At 37.0% G+C, this 19,385-nt stretch overlaps 1 protein-coding gene across 2 annotated transcripts in view; it reads right to left on the minus strand.

Annotated features, from left to right (window-relative positions):
- The window catches only part of PCSK5 (proprotein convertase subtilisin/kexin type 5), a 228,590-nt gene that overhangs the window by 126,359 nt on the left and 82,846 nt on the right, over positions 1 to 19,385 (minus strand). For both annotated transcript variants that reach the window (XM_088054567.1, XM_014259099.2), the window contains exons 6-7: positions 11,537 to 11,625; positions 5,881 to 6,053 (exon numbers count right to left, since the gene is read on the minus strand). In XM_088054567.1, coding sequence (XP_087910693.1) covers positions 5,881 to 6,053; positions 11,537 to 11,625 — 262 coding nt within the window. The remainder of the gene's footprint in view (positions 1 to 5,880; positions 6,054 to 11,536; positions 11,626 to 19,385) is intronic.

Below are 19,385 nucleotides of genomic sequence, written 5' to 3' on the forward strand. Positions count from 1 at the left end.
AATGTTAGCCATGAAATGTTTTTCCAACAGAATCAGAGGGAAAAGAATTCTGATTTGTTCTAGAACATAAAACGCTCAATGTATTTATAGGGCACAATGTCTGTGGTGGTACAAAGCTGTACTGGATGACCTACGTTGCCATTTCCTGTCTTATGTCCTTCATTTCAATTCAATTTATCTAAGTGATCACTTGGTCTAAATCTGTAATGACTTACACGGGGAATTTTCTAACACCATAAGATGCACCATAAATGCAGCAAAAGAGGCATTTTACAGTGGAAATCAAAGTAAGATATTTAGATGAACAATAATCATTATATTATATAGTACTAATAATATAGTAACAATATACTGCTATATCATTTTCAATAGTGAAGGTTGCTACTGCCTTGCAAAGATACAGACATGAGATTTCAGTTAAGACTGGCTCTTCCTAAAAGATTTAGAGAAACCAGAAAATAATAGATGGATCAGGAAAACAGGGATATTGATGAAGCAACAACTGGATGAAATTTTGCTGATTTGGCTTATGACAAAAGACAGGTGCAGGTGATAGATGTTAGAACTATGAATATCAAGCCAATGGTACTATGTCTTGTGACATCAGCATGAAGAAATACAATGATAAAGTACTGAAGGACTTTTTCAAGTTCTATTATGTAATCAGCATTCACCTCTAGTACAGATCCAAAGTTTAACTCAGTATGTTGATATATATATCTATATCTATATCTCATCACATATTCAGACTTTATATCATAGATACATAGGATACATAGTATATATGCAAATTATATAATAAATAAATGCCAGGAACTAACACTAGATTACTTCAGCATACTGCAAGTCATGTCTTCTGAGGCCATCCCCCAGCACAGAACTAATTCCTTCGATTGTTTTTCAACAAGTATTTTTTGCCAACTGATTGGAAATGTGCAGGAGGTCTCATGCATGCAAAACATATCTATACATGATCATAGACATGCATAAACACAGATACGTGTTATTTAGGCTCAAACAACAGGTGTCAACAAGGTGAAAAACCACAACAAGCAGTTTAAAAAAGAATTTTAAAAATCTGCTGTGTATCACTTCAAATGCACTAAAAAACAGCCATTTTGACTAGAAGTCTTCCTGATGTAACGTCTGCCTTTGATTTCTGAAATGCAATTCTCTGGGAAAGTAAAAAAGAATAATTCCTCTTGGTGTAGGCAACACATCCTACTCAGAATGATGCAGAGACATGACGACAGGACAAATAAATTTAATAGAAACATCTGTAGTAGAACACTGGGAGCAAACCTTTGCCTAGACACTTGCAAGTGATGAGCAATTCCTTCAATTTTTGGAGCAGAAACATATAGTAATGATGATGATGATGATAATAATAAATGTGAAAGCCTTCTTGATTTCTCCTTTTCTTCCCTTTTCTCCCTCACTCTTGCACATGGGTAGGATGCTTACTGTGATTTTAAGAGAGCCCTTCTGCTCCCAGCAAGTACTTTGAACACACACTTTGCAGCCACAGTTGTCGAAGCAAGAGATATGAGAAGGGGCAGTGATGATGGGAGGGAAGGCATGAAACTGAGTTTGCACAAGAGGTTCAGCCACACAGCATCTGGTCATTATGTCCATCAAATATTTTGGCTTGAATCCAGCTCGCTAAACAGAGTGGTGTCATGGCAATAAGATAAAGGCCTCCGTGCCAAAAGTTTCCATAAAGATTTCTATTCCTCTCTACCCTCTCTAGGTTATATTAAGGATGACCTGACCAGTTGCTGATTTATACATATTTCCTTATGTGTACTACAGAAGCAACATAAAGCATGTGACTGATGAGACACTGGAGAGTGAGATAACCAGCTCTTTGAAACCCTTCAATGTAAAACATCCACAGTGGGTGGTCACATAGCAGGACTTGACTATTAGCTCTTTGCCAAACAGCAGTGAGATAACAAGTCTGAATATCTGAAATTCTTTCCTCTCCAAATGATGTTGACACTATTGCAGAATACCAGGCTTATTTGCATGAATACAAATGAGCTACCCTGAATGCTGCATGGCAGAGCCATGAATCAGCAAGCTCAGCTCCATCATTATCGACTGTGAGACACCAACAGGCATCTTAAAAACATACTTAGATTTTATATTTATGAATCAAGGAAGGCTTTTGTGTTCTCCATTTTGTCCCAGACTCAGCACAGACTTATTACATGATTTGGCCATAATCATGTTATGCAATGCTAAGCCTGTTTGTTCTTGAGATGAAATATAACATTACATACCAAATCTTTCCTTGAATATGTTACTTTCAGGTATACCACTACTTGTTTGATTTTTTTTTTGTCAAGCAAATTCTGCAGGATTACAATGGATTTTTTTTTAATATTATTAGGTTTACAAGTTCTAATGTATTAGTAATTAAAACATAATTGTCTAGAATTTTCCACACTTATGGCTACACTATTTTCAAGAAAAAAACCTTCTCAACTGAAAGCATGATACAAAGGGAGTTTTATATTTGCACAGAAATTGTTTGATAGCAAAATATCCAAGGCTTCTCTTTGAACTCAATTATGCAAATTTAGTAAAATTAAACTAAATATCCTTAAAGATGACATAAAATCATAGTACTTGTGACAGATTTAAAAATTTGTTTCCTCTTCCATTACCTTGGTCTTGGGCAGAATTTTTAAGTGTATTTAACTTACGGGCTCATTTAATGAATTCATTTACTCCTCAGTAGCCTTTCTTTAAATAGATTTGTCTGTTTCAATTCAAGGCATGTGTTGTCTCTGTGAAATTCTACAGAAAAACTATGCAATCATCTTTATTATTTTCTGGAGGATTTGAAAGGTGTAATCAAATTAGCTCAGCAGATTTAAAAATAATAATAGTTGTGAAACATACAGCATAAGCTGTGTTAATTGGAATAATATGTGCTTAAGATAAATCAGGTACTTTTTCCATGGAACTCAGTCTCTCAGGGAACTCAACAATGGATGGCTGTTGCATCCATTTCATATTTACACAATGACTAGAATAAATTTAAAATAATAATTGATTTTGATTATGCTCTAATTGAAGTTGTTATTCAGCACTACCTTTGATTTTCCTAATAAAACCAGCTGGATATAATTTCTTCTTCAGATGTTTTTTGGCATTTCCCTCTGCTGTTCCATTTAAAAATTCTAATATACAATTGTGTGGGTACATAATAAATTAAGAATATTGGTCTTCAAACTTTGTGTAGGTCTGCAAGAAGGTTTTGCCAAATTTTCCTGTACTGGTGTGTCCCAGGTAACCCAAAATGTTATTATATTCCATATCTATCTGTGCCCAAATTTGTTAGTGTTTCTTTGAAATCCTGTGGCCAGAAAAGGAACAGCAAGGTCAAGGTCTGTGCTGGTCCTTTTTTAAGGTTGGAGGCATTCAGGAAAAAGCACTCTTTCTCTTTTATTCTTGCTGGGCAAGCTGAGGTAGCACAAGGCAGACAGCAGCTGCACCACCATGCCAAGAAAAATATAACAGCCCCCACTCCATATGGTTGCCCCAGCCTGCCAGCAGTGCCTGGTCAGAGCAGAAGGGCATGGAATCCAAGTTGTCCAAGCCTGCTGCCCACTGTTTTTGCCAAAGAGAAGGCGAAGTCCCTCCATGAGTTCCAGCTGTTGACACAGTTCCAGCCTCCAGGGACTCTAGGTCTTTCTGTTTTGCTCTTGTTCCCTGTTGGCTGATATTTGGGGAGAAAAAGGAGATTTTTAATTCCACAAGTTTGGTTGCTGTGCTGTTTTTTTCTCTTCTCTCTCTCCACTCCAGGTCATCTGTGGAGGGAGCCATCCTGGGGGTAAAAGCTGTCTGCCATCTTCCCTTTATCTTTCCACACAGTCATCCATGGAGAGTGCACCTTGGGGAAGGGTTTCTCTGCTGTTTTTGCTTTCCTTTCTTTCTGGGGAGTCCATGAGGAATCCAGGAAATTCAGCAACATTATAATTACTGATTATCACTATTATTTTTTGCCTGTTCGTGTTTCACTTTTCAGTGACTGTTTTAAACTGTTATTTTTTCACTTACATCTTGCATTCATCTCTCATTTGGTGAATGGGAAGTGGTTAAAACTAAAAGGGGAGGTAACTCATTTTAGAGTGTCTGCCACCTTTAATTGTCTTAAACCAAGATAAAGTGTTACTTTAATTTACTCTACAGATGCAATCCTAGATGTTATACTGTTGTTGTTTGGTTCAGTATTTCTGAAAAAGGAAAGGAAGTATGTGTACACAACATAATAAGCATCTTTGTCTGACTATTATTATTATTGCACATTTATTGTGACTCCTTAGGGAAATCTATGTTTGGCTGAGAATGTAATCACAACTTTGAACAATGAATTTCTGGGATACTCTGTCAAAGAAAATTCATCTTTTCTTCTTCTGTTTGCCTCACCTTTTACACAGCTATGACAGTGTAAGAAAATATAGAAAAAAGTATCTTTATCTGAATACAGAAAGACATGGTTTATTAAAAAGAGAGAAAACAGGTTTATTTTGAAGTAATTCTTGGTCTGGAAACAGCCTAACAGGGAAGGTGTTCATTCCAGCTTGCATTTACAATCTTTCAGTCTATGCTATATTTTAAAGAATGAAAATTAGAGGTTAACCTTAAATGTTTTGTATTTCTTACAAGTATATTTTTATGTAAGTTTTAAAAAAGACTTCTATTTCATAAGTAGAAATGAAGAAGTCATTCAGACTAGTATTTGCAGTCAGAGACAGATAAAATATCCAAATATATGGAATTATTTAGATCTACACAATTCTTCATGGGCAACTTCAGGCAGAACAAAGTTTGATAAAATGACGTAAGAGTTAAATTGTAAAAATAATAGTTTGACTTGTATCAAATATGACTTCTATTATTTCCCAAAGTAACATACCAAACTTTTTCTGCATTGTTATCAGAAAAAGCCTACCTCAGAAAATTAAATGCTATGTTTTCACTAGAGACTGGTGCTTATTTCACATACAGAACAATGTGCTGGTAAAATGAAATTCATCTGGGTTCTGTAGAGTATCTTCTCATATTACTGCTATAATAATAATAACAGTGGAACAATAATGTTTGTAGGCAAGATCTATGCTCTTGGCAAGTTGTTCTGCATATTTATCCCCAGTTTGAGAACTTGAGATTTCAATGTGGAAATGGCTGAGACCTTCTGGTACAGAAATTCCAGCTGAACGTCTCACAGTTGTCTTCCCTACATGAAATATGGCATTTAAACAAACACATACATGTGTTTAAATATAAAACTTTCTTGAGCAAGATCCCCTGCATCCTTGCAGTTCCATTAGTGACCCCTTCATCACAGTATTGTAAGTTCTCTGAGATCAGACATAAATGGTAAAAGAACCATGGGTATAGACCTTCCCTTGCCCCCAACTCCCAATTAAAATCATCAAACTTACATTAAGAAATCATGTAAAACAAAGCAAAACAGAAATGAAGAAAGAAGGAAACACAGTCAAAGGTTTTGCTTTAAAATTTCTTTGCAATTAGATTTGATGAGTTGCCACTGATGTGCGAAGTAGCATTTCTTGGTCAATTTATTTCTAATTACATCACTACCTCAGAGCAGTTTTAAAAGACACAGAGGATGATGTATTCCAGTTGAAAATAAACACAGCTGATACTTCAGGTAAGACTGAGAATCAGGCCATTACAAAAGGAAAATAAGATTTCCATTTTATGCAAAAGAAATTTGCTTCCTTCCTTCCAAGTCCTTTGCCTTTCACCATGCTGAGCACCTACATGTACTGGGCACAGTAAGGTACCCTAACACATGCACATGAAAGCAGGTCCAGGCAATGCACTTTGATGCCAACCTACCATTCTGATGCCATTCTCAAAGGCCTGACGTGCCAGAGAAGCAGGTCCATCCACAGTCTTGCCATCATCATCAGGCCCCCAGCTGGCGCTGTAGATGTGGATATGCTGGGGATTAAGGCTTAGAGACTTTGCTTCCACCATATCTGTCACATCTCCATCCAGCATCCGTACACCTTCAGAATTAAAAATACAATGAACTGTACAGACAAACTCAAAATGTTTCTTTCTCACCGCTCTCTCACCCAGAGGAAATGGTTGTCTGCGACACTGAACTGAATAATTATAATTCCTACTGTTATTAAAGGAAAAAAATCCCAAAACAACAAAATCTGGTTTGTTGGGGTGTTTTCCCAATACCTCTAGATAGAAAAAAATATAAAAAGGTATTAATATTTTCACCCTTCTTCAAGTATTAAAAATTATATAAAGTAATTTATCCACTATACACCTTTCAAATTTATACAACAAAGTTTAGGCTAAATAAAATTTAAAAAAATATTTGAACCTTGAAATTTTTTTATGTCACTTAAAGAAAACAATTTTCTTTCTCCTTTCATACTGCAGTGAAACTGCAGCACCTTCCTTGAGTCATTCACAGTTTCAATCATGTTAGCAGATGTAATAAAAGGATCCCTACAGACAAGTAACCTTGGCATCATTCCTTCATTGTATGAGGCCACAAAGAAGAAATTGGTGAGAAGTCTCTCGTGTACAGAACAATTACCACACACTGTAGCACAGCAATTACAAGAGGTTATGAACAAATACGTAGCATTGTTCAACCTGAAGTTACAATATGGTGAACATCCCTCTCTTGCAGAAGAAGATTTTGTGAGGTATAATCTGAAATTCTTATGTTAAAATAATCCATTCATGTGAGTTTGGACAAGTCAATGTGCCAGCACTCCATGATGTTTTAAGATTACTAGACTGAATATAGTATGCTGAAATCTGAAAACTGAGAAAATATGGAAGTTGGTTCTTTTTCTAACTGTAAAACTTTGAGGTTAAATCTGAGAAAACCACCAATGCCAGTTTTAACATAAACAAGAAAAAAGATCTACACACAGCTAGTGTGACATGTGATCAAAGGGAGGCTAAACACTATATAAAAATGTAATAAACTTGTATGATAGAGGGATGATCACTTCCACAATTTACAAGCTAGATGCTCTTTCCTGTTTAAAAGGCCAGTCCTATTTATAAGCCAAATTTGCATATTTTAAATTACAGACACAATGCATTTTCCTTATGAGCTCAGATTAAAGAAACTTGTGTGTTTATCAAGACTTTAACTTCCAATTAACAAGAGACATAGGAGTGCTTTGTTGATTTTCTTCCTCCTTACTCTATTTGACTAAAAAATGAAAAGTGATTATATTTCTCAGTTCACATAGAAGTTGCCTGTATTTTATGAGATAATAAACTTCAACAAACTGTGATCTCACTATGAACTTTGCTTTATAAAAAAGAGTAATTAAAACAACTTTGGGATTCTAGGACTTAATTTTCTTCTGCATAATCGCAGAAAATTAATGATGGGTGAAAGTTGTGTGCTCAGTTCCTTTAAAGCATATTAAAGTATCTCTCTAGTTCTGAAAAAAAAGGTACACTGGTTTTTAAAGAAGGAAAATAAAGCTTTCCTTTATGACAGTGTTAGCAAGTCTAAATATTATATTCAACCAATGAATAATAACTCCAAATGCTGCCACTGGCACCTAAAGTAATTCACACTATTTTTTTTGGTAATGGTGAAGTGGTCTACTTTTAAAGCAATACAGGCAAGGCTGTGACTTAGGTGTTGTTCTCTGTAGCCAACAGACAGACATGCTTCGAAGCTGTTGGCCAAGGCCAACTGTGAAGTTCAGCCAGGCCAAGTGCCAAGTCCTGCACTTCAGTAAAAACAAGTCCATGCACCATAACAGGCTGGGGACACAGTGGCTGCAAAGCGGCCCAGGGATAAGGACCTGGGGGTGCTGGTTGACAGCCAGCTAAACACGAGCCATCACTTTGGCCAGGTGGCCAAGAAGGCCAATGGCATCCTCGCCTGTGTCAAGAATAGCGGCCGGCAGGACCAGGGAAGTCATTGTCCCCCTGAACTTGGCCCTGGTGAGGCTGCATCTGGAGTTCTATCACCAGTCTGGGCCCTGCACTTCAAGAAAGACATACGGGTGCTGGAGGCTCAGGGGAGACCTTATTGCTCTCTACTATTGTCTGAGAGGAGGTCACAGTGAGGCGGGGGTTGGCTTCTTCACCCAAGGCAACCAGTGACAGGATGAGAGGACATAGTCTCAAATTGCACCAGGGGAGGTTCAGGATGGACATCAGAAAGAATTTCTTCACTGAAAGTGTTGTTTAAGCAGTGGAGCAGATTGCTCAGAGAGGTGGTGGAATCACTGTCCCTGGAGGCATTCAAGAACATGGCACTTAGTGTTGTGGTCCAGTTTACAAGGTGGTGGTGATTAGTTGAAGGTTGGACTTGATGACTTTGGTCTTACCCAATCTAAATGACTCTGTAATTCTGTGCAAAATGACATTTAACAAGAGACATCTCATTGGCTATTTGCAATGAAAATAGTGTTCCTTCCCGTCTTCCTATCCCACTCCCAATGTCTGCAGTGGTTAAGTCTACACATCCTCTAAAGTGAATTTGGCATGTGGTGAGAGAACAACAAAAGCTATCCAAAATGCAATTACCAGACTGTATTTTCAGACTGTTTCAAGACTTCAGAGCCCTATAAACTTTTTCTAACATTTACAGTAATTGCAAAATGTAAGTGGCTTTTTACTCGGAACAAATTTTCAATGAATCACAGGAAACATGCAAAACTAAGCTGAAAGGAAGATTTCTTTTAAAATGCTTGTTTTTATTCAACATCTGATTTAAACTTAAAGAAACAGCTGAACTAATCCTCATCAACTGAAGACAATATACATCTGTTGTGCCATAATTCAGTGTAACTGTTTTCAGGACTTGAGCCCAGCCAAGTATCTAAGCACCCAAATCCCCACAGATGTTTTACAACTTCACAATCAGTTTGCAATAATAACAGCAAGCTAACTAACCCTTCCTATAAAAAGTCTCACAAGCTCTGTATGTGGTAATTTGTTTTGTGTAATTACTGCAGAGTTTAAAGCTAAAAAAAAATTTAAAAAAATCCATCCCTTTGGTGGACTGGTTTGTCTTTCAGTGAGAGGGACCTGTAGCTTAGCTACACAGAAACTGGCAAGATTTTTTATAAGAGACTTGTCATAACCTGTAAAAAAACCTGAAGACCTAGATTGCAATTTTACTAAAATTTTCTTTTCTACAGGTTACATCCCCACTTGCACCATTCTGAAAGAAGGCTCAGACTTACTAACAAACTTGGACATCAGAGGTTCTTAAGCGTTTGGAAAAGAGACAAGGAGTACGTACACTTTTAGAAGAAAATTAGCATTATTAATGGATATATTGTTAACAATTTCTCATCAGAAAGATCATTAACTGGATTTATTAAACTGCCAGTATTTTATGGCATATTGATGGGGCAGTTTTTTCTTCTTCCCTTTTGCTTGATATCCTTAATATCTCTTATGTGTCCAGAAATGCTTTCTGGTTTGAAGTAAAAGATACTTATCTTGGTGGAGCAAATCCAACATCATTGTCAGCAGGTGCTCCTCTATATAAGGAGAATGTAGTTGTTTTACCTCAACTCTAGTTTCTTCTCCAAGAACACCCCAGGAGGGCCTTTAAATCCCTGGGAAACAAGTGAGCTGAATACTACTTCAGCACGATATGATTAAAAAATTTTATATTTTATCTGGCCTGTAGAGAGGGAACACAACCACTGTATATTCATATGTGTAGCTGATGGCTGCTCTGAGGGAAAGGAATGAGGCATGCCAAGTAGAGGTCAGCGGCAGCAAGGCTCTTAAACATATTCAACTAGTGTAAGAGGAAGTTTAACCTACCTTCCTCTTAACTCTTGATTTTCTGCAGATTATCTGTTGAGCTTCTTGAAGTCTTATTTCCAAATGCTGCTCCATTTAAAAGGTGGCACCTCAAGTGAGGTTTATACACTGTTACTAATTTGCAGCTTTCTTTTAAGAATAAATAATAAAAAGGCACAGGTATCTAGCCTTTACTGTTTCTATTACCTGTATATTGTGTCCATCTGAATCAGTTTTTACACTATATTTAGAAAAGACTGTGAGTCAGCTAATATGCCTGCAGGGTATTTATTACTATTGCATACTCCCATGCTTAATAACTAATAAACTATTAAGAAACCACTGTTACTTTTGGAGAACTTTTCAAAGCCATATCAAAGCTGTCACAGGTTGTGTGACTGTTCCACTCAAAAAATGAAACTTTGCCAGAAGGCATCTCTTATTTCCATCAGTGCATTAACTCTCTTCTGACTATGGTTTGACAACCCAACATACCTCACAGCATAACTGCTGGAACACAGTTAAATGCCATGTTCACATGAGACAACCTGTTCTTCTGTCACAGACTCCCTCAGTTGACTAGTTCTGATTTTCTAAACTACTCTGACAGGGTAGCTTTGTGCAGGAAGGCTCTTCACCTGAGGGGAAATTTTTTTTCAGCATCACTGTAACCTTATCCTGGATCTGGTATTACTTACCCTAATTTTGTTTACCCAGCAGGAAAACAGAAAGCTGATGTGAGGATGATGTTGTGTGCTTTGGGTAATTTGAAATGCATCTGTGCTCACATTTGATTTGTATCAAACTCATACTGATCCAGCAGAGAATAGATGCAGTATTTTTAATAATGGAAACGTGGTCTCAGTTCTGCCAGTTCATATTTTTGAACTGTCCTCTGGTGTACAAATAGCTAAGCATGTTTCTGTTTTCACAGATGGGCTCTACTTTAGGCTCTATTTTGAACGGCAACAATTAATGAGCTTGAGCTACAAACTCAGTCTTTCAGCTGAAAGCCAATATACCAATACCATGACTTTGTTGAAAGTTCTGAATAAACTTCACTAGAAATATTACAATCTGTCGCAGGTACGCTACATCCCAGGAGACATGCAGATGACATCTTGATAATCATTGCCACAGACTAAGCTAAAGACTTAAACAGACAATGACTAAGAATTCACAGAAAACACTTGAAACCTCTTGGCTGAATGAACAAAAATATGTGATCAAACATTGATTTTCAGGCAATAAACTTATAGGGACATACATAGGGATCAAAAGAAGATTCTCACCAACCACAGACAAACAAAAAAATGTGTTATGTTTTGAGAGTATTTCATTTGGGATCAATATGCAAGGCAATATTACTGATGGGTACTTCTACTTACAATTTGTTGAAGTTCATCACTTAAGAGCTCTGAATCTGTGAGAAAACCCCAATGTCCTAATTCCAGGGTCATGTTTTCATCAAAAGTTTGTTATTCTATTTTTTGATGTGTACTGGGAGGCAGTGCTCCAGAGAGCACTGCAGAAGGGCCACCACAGACAAACTCCTTCAGTATTGATATTGAACAACCACTCTAAAGCTGAGCTTTACTAGTTAACACAGTGAGGCTTATTCATACAAATCTCCTTCTCTTGTTTAGAAAGGTCTGAATGCACCATTTAGCACAAATGGCTCTTTGGTTAATTTTTTTTTTCTGTGGGGGATTGCTTCACATACCTCCAATCTTGGCATTAAAGGCGATTCCTACTGTGCAGTGTGAGTTGTTTGCTGTGGCTGCCACTTCTCCAGCACAACGGGTTCCATGCCTGCAGTCAGACAAACATTTTTCCAGGTAAGCACAAACCATTGGAATTAAAGGCTTTGATTTTGCTTATCCTCAAGTGCTAAATGAACAGCTACCCATCACGTCTTGCACTATTTAACCCCTCACAGCAATTTATACCCATGTTACAATGTTCCTCTGAACATGTTTTTACATTACAACAATCAGTTTAAACTCTTTGTGCCTACTGGAAACACTCACAGTTTGTAATAAAGACATACAGCAATGATACATAATTCAAAGCAACAGAAATGAGACTTAGATACTGGTTCTCAATTTTGAGCAAAATCCTACATTTAAACAAAATGTTTGTCCAGAATACTCTAACAACCACTCCTACTGCTAGTATGTGTATGTCCATCCAACCTCCAGCAAGCACAGTATGCCATGAGAAAGATGACGTTGCACAAATGCCCACACTGCTGTTTAGAGGTGAGGCTAAGACTGTATGCCAGGTATGCTCAAAGCTTAGGCACGTCTTGGTCCTGCCTTGGGCCCATGCTGCAAGCCTGCTTGCCTTTCTGGGGGCAGTAAAAATGTCAGAAGCACCCTTCACATCAGAGATATGCTCTGTGCCTGGAAGCAGAGCTGAGCTGTAAGTATTCAATTTGAAGAAGATGCTGAAGGAAAACACAAAATATCCAGTGGTTGCTCACCCCCCTCCCCACTGTGCAAAGCCACAAAGCTTTGCCTAGTCTTGATCTATGCGCTCTACAAGGCGACAGTGGCCATCCATATTGTCCCCATGACAGGAAAGCTGCCCCTATGTTTTTTGGTTTTTGCCTTTAACATGGGTTTCACAGGGTGTGTTCTACTAACAAATCATGCCCTCACCCTAGTGCAGTTAAGCAGCTCCATTGCAGAAATGGGACACGAGCAAGATGGAGCAGGCAGGGAACTTTAGAGAGGTGTTATGAAGGGGAGATACAGAGTTTCAGACCAGACAGGAAAAGAGATGGGGAGTTGATAAGACATAGACAGAAAGATAATATAAGGCTTGGGTAGCCAAAAAAAAAAGAATTTTAAGTCAAAGGGAGAAATAAAAAACTACACAGCAAGCATTTCAGAGGAGGCTAGCTGAGATCAGTTGTGTACACAGACACTTTTCCTGGTGGTGGTTGAGAGACTTGCTTGCACACACATCTGGAGAACACAGCTGCTTTTTACTGAAAGTTGAGGCAAATTACAGACAAGAATCACTGCTGCATTCCCTTGGTACAGCTTGTTTTGGGAAGAGTCATTCCTTATTTCATTATTATTAGAGTAATTTTTCCCCCTTACCCTTTTAAGACACCTAGATGGGAGATATTAAGATGATTTGTTTGGAATGGATTCATGTTAAACAAGAACAACAGGTAGGACTAGGAAAAATAAGAGAAAAAACAAAAAAATAAGCAATATAAATGATCAACGCTAAACCACTAAAATGTCAAAGAATATAATTCAGTTTATTTGACAAGTAAGATATGCATAATCTATAAGAAAAGTGTAACCTCTATTCACAAAATCAAACTGACAAGTTGGAAACCGATTCATTCTAAAGCTGTATCAAGATTTCACTATTATATTACCTCAACAAATTTCCTATTGATCTTTCACAATTCATTATTTGGTTGCCAAACTTGACCAGAGAACTTTTCAAGAACTTCACGAAATTTGAAGTTTATTTTTCATATGAAGACTTATTTTAAATCCTAACTCTTCTTCATTTGAAAAAAGCCTGTTTGATTTTAATTGGTAAATAAATAGTCTTACCCATTTACAGAATTATTTTGAAAAGTCAGAAGTAAATAATTCAAAAATCACAGATGAAAACAAGTTTTGAAAAGATCCTTCAAGTATTTTCAGATAGTCTTCTAGCTCTGTGTTTGAAGTAAAGTTTTTTAAAAAGGTCTTATTATTTAAATGGAAAGATCTGTCTTAAAAAGTTTTACATTATATCCAAACATCCCTTCTTTTCATTATGATTTTGTTAGGTGTCACATGCAACTTTTCAGGTGTTATCACTCAAACATCAAAGCACATACAACTATACTCTAGAAAATGTAGACATACCTGCAGACATCAGCTTAGTGCATATAATTTATTAATAAATCATTCCCTGCCTGGTGAAAGGCATGTGGCTAAACTGCAGCTTTCCAGATGGAGACTGCACTGCCAACAAATCCCTCATGCGTACCAAGCTTGGGAAAAAGTGATGGGAGGAAGGTCTTTCAGTAGAGAAAGTGAATGGATAGAAGCCACACCTGAAGGAGGGAGGCTGCCTGGAGAAGAATGGAACAAACAGCTCAAATTTCTCCTTGGCTCCAAAGGGAGTGTATGGATACCTGCTACTTTGGTAGCTACATCCAACAGGCCCTGTCAAAAAGATTAGATTTCCACTGTATCATCAAACATGCTGGTTACCCCAGGGCCAAGTAATGTGTGCAACATTAGTTCTGCTCACACCTCTTGGGATGCCCTTTTTCTCAGAGGGGGAAACTTCTTGTGCATAAAAACAATGCATTAGTACTAAGAAATAAAAACCCGATGCAGCCATTATTATAAATTAGAGCAGAATCCCAGGGATGTAAGCTGTAATGTGAACTAAACTATGTGGTTGGTAGAGATTGAAAATTATAGGAACAAAGGAACTTTGAATGTTTTAACAATTTTCAATCATATGGAAAGAAAAAGAATGGAAATTTGGGTAGCTTTTGGTATTCATAGGAAAATAATCAGAGAATGTGAGTTAAAATTTATTTTTTGCAAAACTCTTCTTTAGTTAAACTTTCAAATGTTTTCAAAGTTGTCTCTTAAACTGCAATATAATCCTCAACAGGAAATGTGGTATCTGAAGGGTTACAATGTAATAACAGCTGGAGAAAAAACATATTTTAACAGCAATCATCAGAAATGCATGCACTTTATTGAATCCCAGACCAATGTCTTATATAGCACTGAAAAAATATTATTTTAAAGCTGTTCATATATAAATGTTCTCTAATAATCTGGAGGGTGGAAAACACTTTCCAAATTAACACTAGGTTGGAATGCTGTTCTAGGTACATCTGAATAAGGACATAAAAAGGAACTGTCACACATTAAAAGCATAGGCAAGCAAAATATCAATCTTTTGCCTTCAAAACATAATCTGCTACAGCTGAAAAATAGCAACAATAAAGCTACTTCCCAAAGGAGAGATATTTGGATATTAACAGTGGAGAAAGATGACAGAGTAAATATGAAAAACAAGTTACACAAATCTTCAGTGTGACATATCAAGAAAAATGCCAAAGACCTGGGTGTCATCACAGGCAGGATACTATTTCTCAGCATCACGGTGTTGTAATGTGGTTACAGCACAGGACTGGAAGATCTCCAGTCAACGTCCCCAGGGTTAATGACTTTTTGCATGATTATGGGAAGCTGATTTTAGAACAACTTGAAAATAACTCATTTATTTCTCACAAAATCAAAGATGACAGCATTAAAACAAACACATGGAACACTTCACACATCAGACACGCAAATTTGAAACTTAACAGCACGGATAACAGCAATGCTGACTTGCCACTCTCTTAGCATTTGTTAGCTATTAGCAGTTAATTTGTCACAAGTGTGAAGTTCTGATACAAGCCTAGGAAAGGAATATGCCTCTACAATTTAATTAGCATTTTACAGTTTTGTTTTAGTGAGTGGGAAAATTAACTGAACATATAAAACAAATATGCCTTTTTTCTTTATTTTCAAAACAAAGAATGAATAGACGGTCTGATGGAGCAAATGAAATAAGATGTAGAATAAAAAGTATCTAACAAAATCAACAAATAATATATTTAGTCAAGTATATAGTTCAATGTATTGAAAATAAAAATTTTTTACTGATGTCTTAATATGCTTTAACCAATGGGAAAATTTTAATTCAGCCTCTCTTCTGGAAGGAAAAAAACATTGGTGAGAATAAATAAAACAAATAAAAATAAATAAACCAGTTCAATCACCATCAATAAAACAGTAAAATTTTCAGCTGAGCTTTTTTCCTCGTACTGCCTTTCATGCTAACTGTACAGTAACCTTCTTAAGGTGGGCAATCCAACTCTTCCTCTTAAGTCACTAAAGCAAATCTCAAATAAAGCCTGTACAGATTAGGTCCTGTGCTCTGGAATTAAACCTGTTCAGCAGTAACATCAAGGCTAGTACCTTAGGAGGCTATATGACTACCTAGACATACCTAATGAAAAGCACTACTTCGTCTACTTTTGAAACTGAACCATATGAGGCTGCTTAGACTTCAAGACTCCCCTGCCACATAAGGAAAATGCTCTTTTCCTAAACAAATGCAGGCTGGTTGAGAGGCTGTATAAAGGGTAGAAAATCCTAGAACAAGGCAGTTACAAGCAATTCTGGCAGTCTCTTTTTGTACAGCCTAAAGAACAGAGAAAAGGAGGCTCAGGGAACCTTATTGCTCCCTACAAGTCCCTGAAAGGAAGGTAGCCGGGGTGTAGTCTCTTCCCCCAGGCAACAGCAACAGGACAAGACAACACAGTATTAAGATGCACCAGGAAGAGTTTAGGCTGGACATTAGGAGGAGTTTCGTCACAGAAGGAGTGATGGGGCATTGGGATGGGCTGCCCAGGGAGGTGGTGGAGTCATTGTCCCTGGCAGTGTTTAAGAAAAGACTGGATATGGCACTCAGTGCTGTGGTCTAATTGACAGGGTGGTGATAAGATCATAGGTTGGACTCAACGATCTCAATGATCTTTTCCAGCTTACTTAATCCTGTGATTCTGTAGCACAAGCACTTGAGAAGCTGGGAACCAACTACACTTTTCTCATTATTAATCTCTGAGATTTAGACAGCTTTATCACTTTGCTAATACAGAAAAAAGGACAAACAAAAGCCCAAGTTCAGATCTTGCCAGCAAAATGGTAAGGGGAACAACTACATTATGCATTTTAATGAGGGAAAATGGACAAAATCAGGAATATGTTTTTATACAAGGAAAAAAAGGAAGGACTTTTAAAAAATTGTTAATATTTAATAGTTAATTCTTTACACTTGGGATTACTGGTTCAGCACAAAATTAAATTCTCTGTTCCAATCTGCAACAGTCTAGAACACAATCCTAGAAGAAGAAGATTTTTCAGCATCCTAATAACATTACTTGCTTAACTTTGAATAACAGCAGGGTAACACTGTACTCTTGCCCAACAAAGGTATCCTTGAAACATCTAAAGGCAGCTGCTAAAAATAACAAAGAGAATAAACCACTTTCCCAGTATATCTCCTCCTTGTCTGGGATACTGGCCCTCTCTCACATATTAATACTTCCAGAAGATGACAGCAGTAGAGTAACCTACATTGGGTCCATTCAGGAGATCAGGTATCTCCAGCTGAAATCCACAGTATTTCCACAAAATAGATACACCTTTCTTCTTTGGGGAGAAGGAACAAATATGGCTGCCACTATATAGTTTTCTTCTAAGGCTTGACACAAACCCTCATTTAAGTGGAAAAATATAGAAGTGTATTTAAATGAGCAGAAATCTTTGCAGACAGCTTCTTATACTATTTTAAAAATATTTTACTTCACTTTAATTTTCCCTTGTTCATCTCAAAAATGAAATATTTCTACCTGACATAAGTATATTCAGGATGAGACTTGGGAAATTATGCCTCACAGTAAGTCTTTGCATAAAAAATATGGATAATGAGCATAGTTTAGGGTTTTGGTAATGTCTTTTGAGCCTAAAATTAATCCTAATTTGGGAATGAGGCCTCAGATTACAAACCAATGGTACTTCACACAAATCAGAAACTTTCAGTATGCTTTATGAATTGTCCCTATTGATTTAATCTGGTTTATTTCCTCTTCCACTAATGAACTGTTATCAGTGTTTCTGAATACGTAGCTATCCCAAGTCAATGATGAATTTTCAATAGTCTTTGAAAGCTTTAGAGTATGAACTGGAACATGACACAACTATTATTTTGGCTATGCCATGTATTTGCTATTCCAAGGAAAGTGCAATGAGTAAAGCTTGTTAGAAAGTTGCTGCTGAAAATTCCAAATGTACCATGTACCATGAACACTCTTGTACTTGGGAAAGGTTATTATATAATGGCTGCACTATGTTATCTGCACAGTAAGATGAGCTTTGGTTGAGATGGATACAGGTGAAGCAGTTTGTCATCTGTTTTTTGAAGAAGCGATTAACTAAACCAGGCAAATTTGATTTTGCACTTGCATGCATTTCATCACTTTTACTATAACATCTGAAGTCTTAAAAAATTAATACTTTTTGGATGTAAGAAGACACTTCTATTCTCATTCTACTGAAGAGGCACCAAGAGCTTGAACTGCAAATCTGAGACTAAAAGAATACCTCTACTAGAATAGCCACATCTTAATAATAACTTTCAGAACAAATATTTAAGTTCTACACACTTTTCTTTGTTCTGTAAGCAAATCACCATATAAGATCAAGAACAAAGCCAGGAGTAAAATTTTGGACTGCAGTTTCATAGCAATCCTGTACAAGCTAGCTAACTACATTTAAGCTGGTGAGAGGCAGGAATATTTTGATGAGAAGCAAGAATGTTTTCTTCCACATTACTGCTGCCTATGGTAGGAGCTTGCCTTGTGAATTAAAAGACTTGATACTGCAACCTAACTGAGCATGAAGAAACCAAGTGATGTAATTTATTTGGTTTAAGATTTTCATCTATTTGTTCTGTTTTTCATCTATAGATGCCAAGTTGATTTCTAAGGTTTTCAGGGGTCCTTGACCTACTTTGGAGATAGATAGTTTCCTATGTATTTGAAGTGTTGGATATATCTGTAGATAGCACAAATTCCTTTAACAAATGTATCTGCTTTTGTTACATGTAATACCTGAAATTATATGAGTAAAAGGAACCAAAGGAGTAAAGTTGGTTTTCTACTTTTCTTCATTTTTTTTCCATCTCCTTTGCCTTGCCAGTTATGTGATGCTTTACAAAGACAAAAGGACCAGCATAGCAAAAGTGGGATCTGCAACAACTCCATGTTTGAACATTTCTCTGGATTGTAGAACATGACTACTACATATACAAAATGTAGTTTATACCACCAGAGATCCTGTGGTCAGCTTCACAGTGAAACTGAGCTTGCAGGAATAATGCTTCAGATATCTGTTGCCCTAAAGAAACCTTCCAAAGCTATTAGTTACTAAACTCCTGAGAAGTACATTTTTAAAAGGCTTAGATGTTGACCCTGGCAGACAGCTAACTCCTACCCAGTCACTTGCTCCCTCTTCCCATTGGGATTGGTGGGAGAATTGAAAGAGCAAATAAGAGAAAACTTGTCATTTGAGATAAAAACAGTTCAATAAATAAAGGAAGTAAAACAAAACACAATCAAGTGAGCCATAGGCAATTACTCAGCATTTCCAACAGTCAGATGTAATACTCAGACACTCTCCAATCAACACTTACTTTGGCAATAACCCCTCAGCTTTAGTATGGAGAACACTGTTACATGTCATGGGTTATCTCAGATCAGCTGGAATCCATTGTCCCAGCTGTATCACTTTTGAGCTTCTTGTCCCCAGCCAGCTTCCCTGAATGAGAGGGCAGTGTGGGAAACTAAGTAGGCCACGGTGCTATGCAAGCAGAGCTCAGTAGTAGCTAAAATATGCATTATCAGCACTATTTTGGTCACAAATACAAAACATAGAACCATGACTTAAACTAACGTCTATGTTCTTTCACAAAATCAC

This window comes from Pseudopodoces humilis, chromosome 4, assembly GCF_049639895.1.
Source record: "Pseudopodoces humilis isolate 2021_Gansu_Grassland_sample_001 chromosome 4, ASM4963989v1, whole genome shotgun sequence".
Classification (NCBI taxonomy): Eukaryota; Metazoa; Chordata; class Aves; order Passeriformes; family Paridae; genus Pseudopodoces; species Pseudopodoces humilis.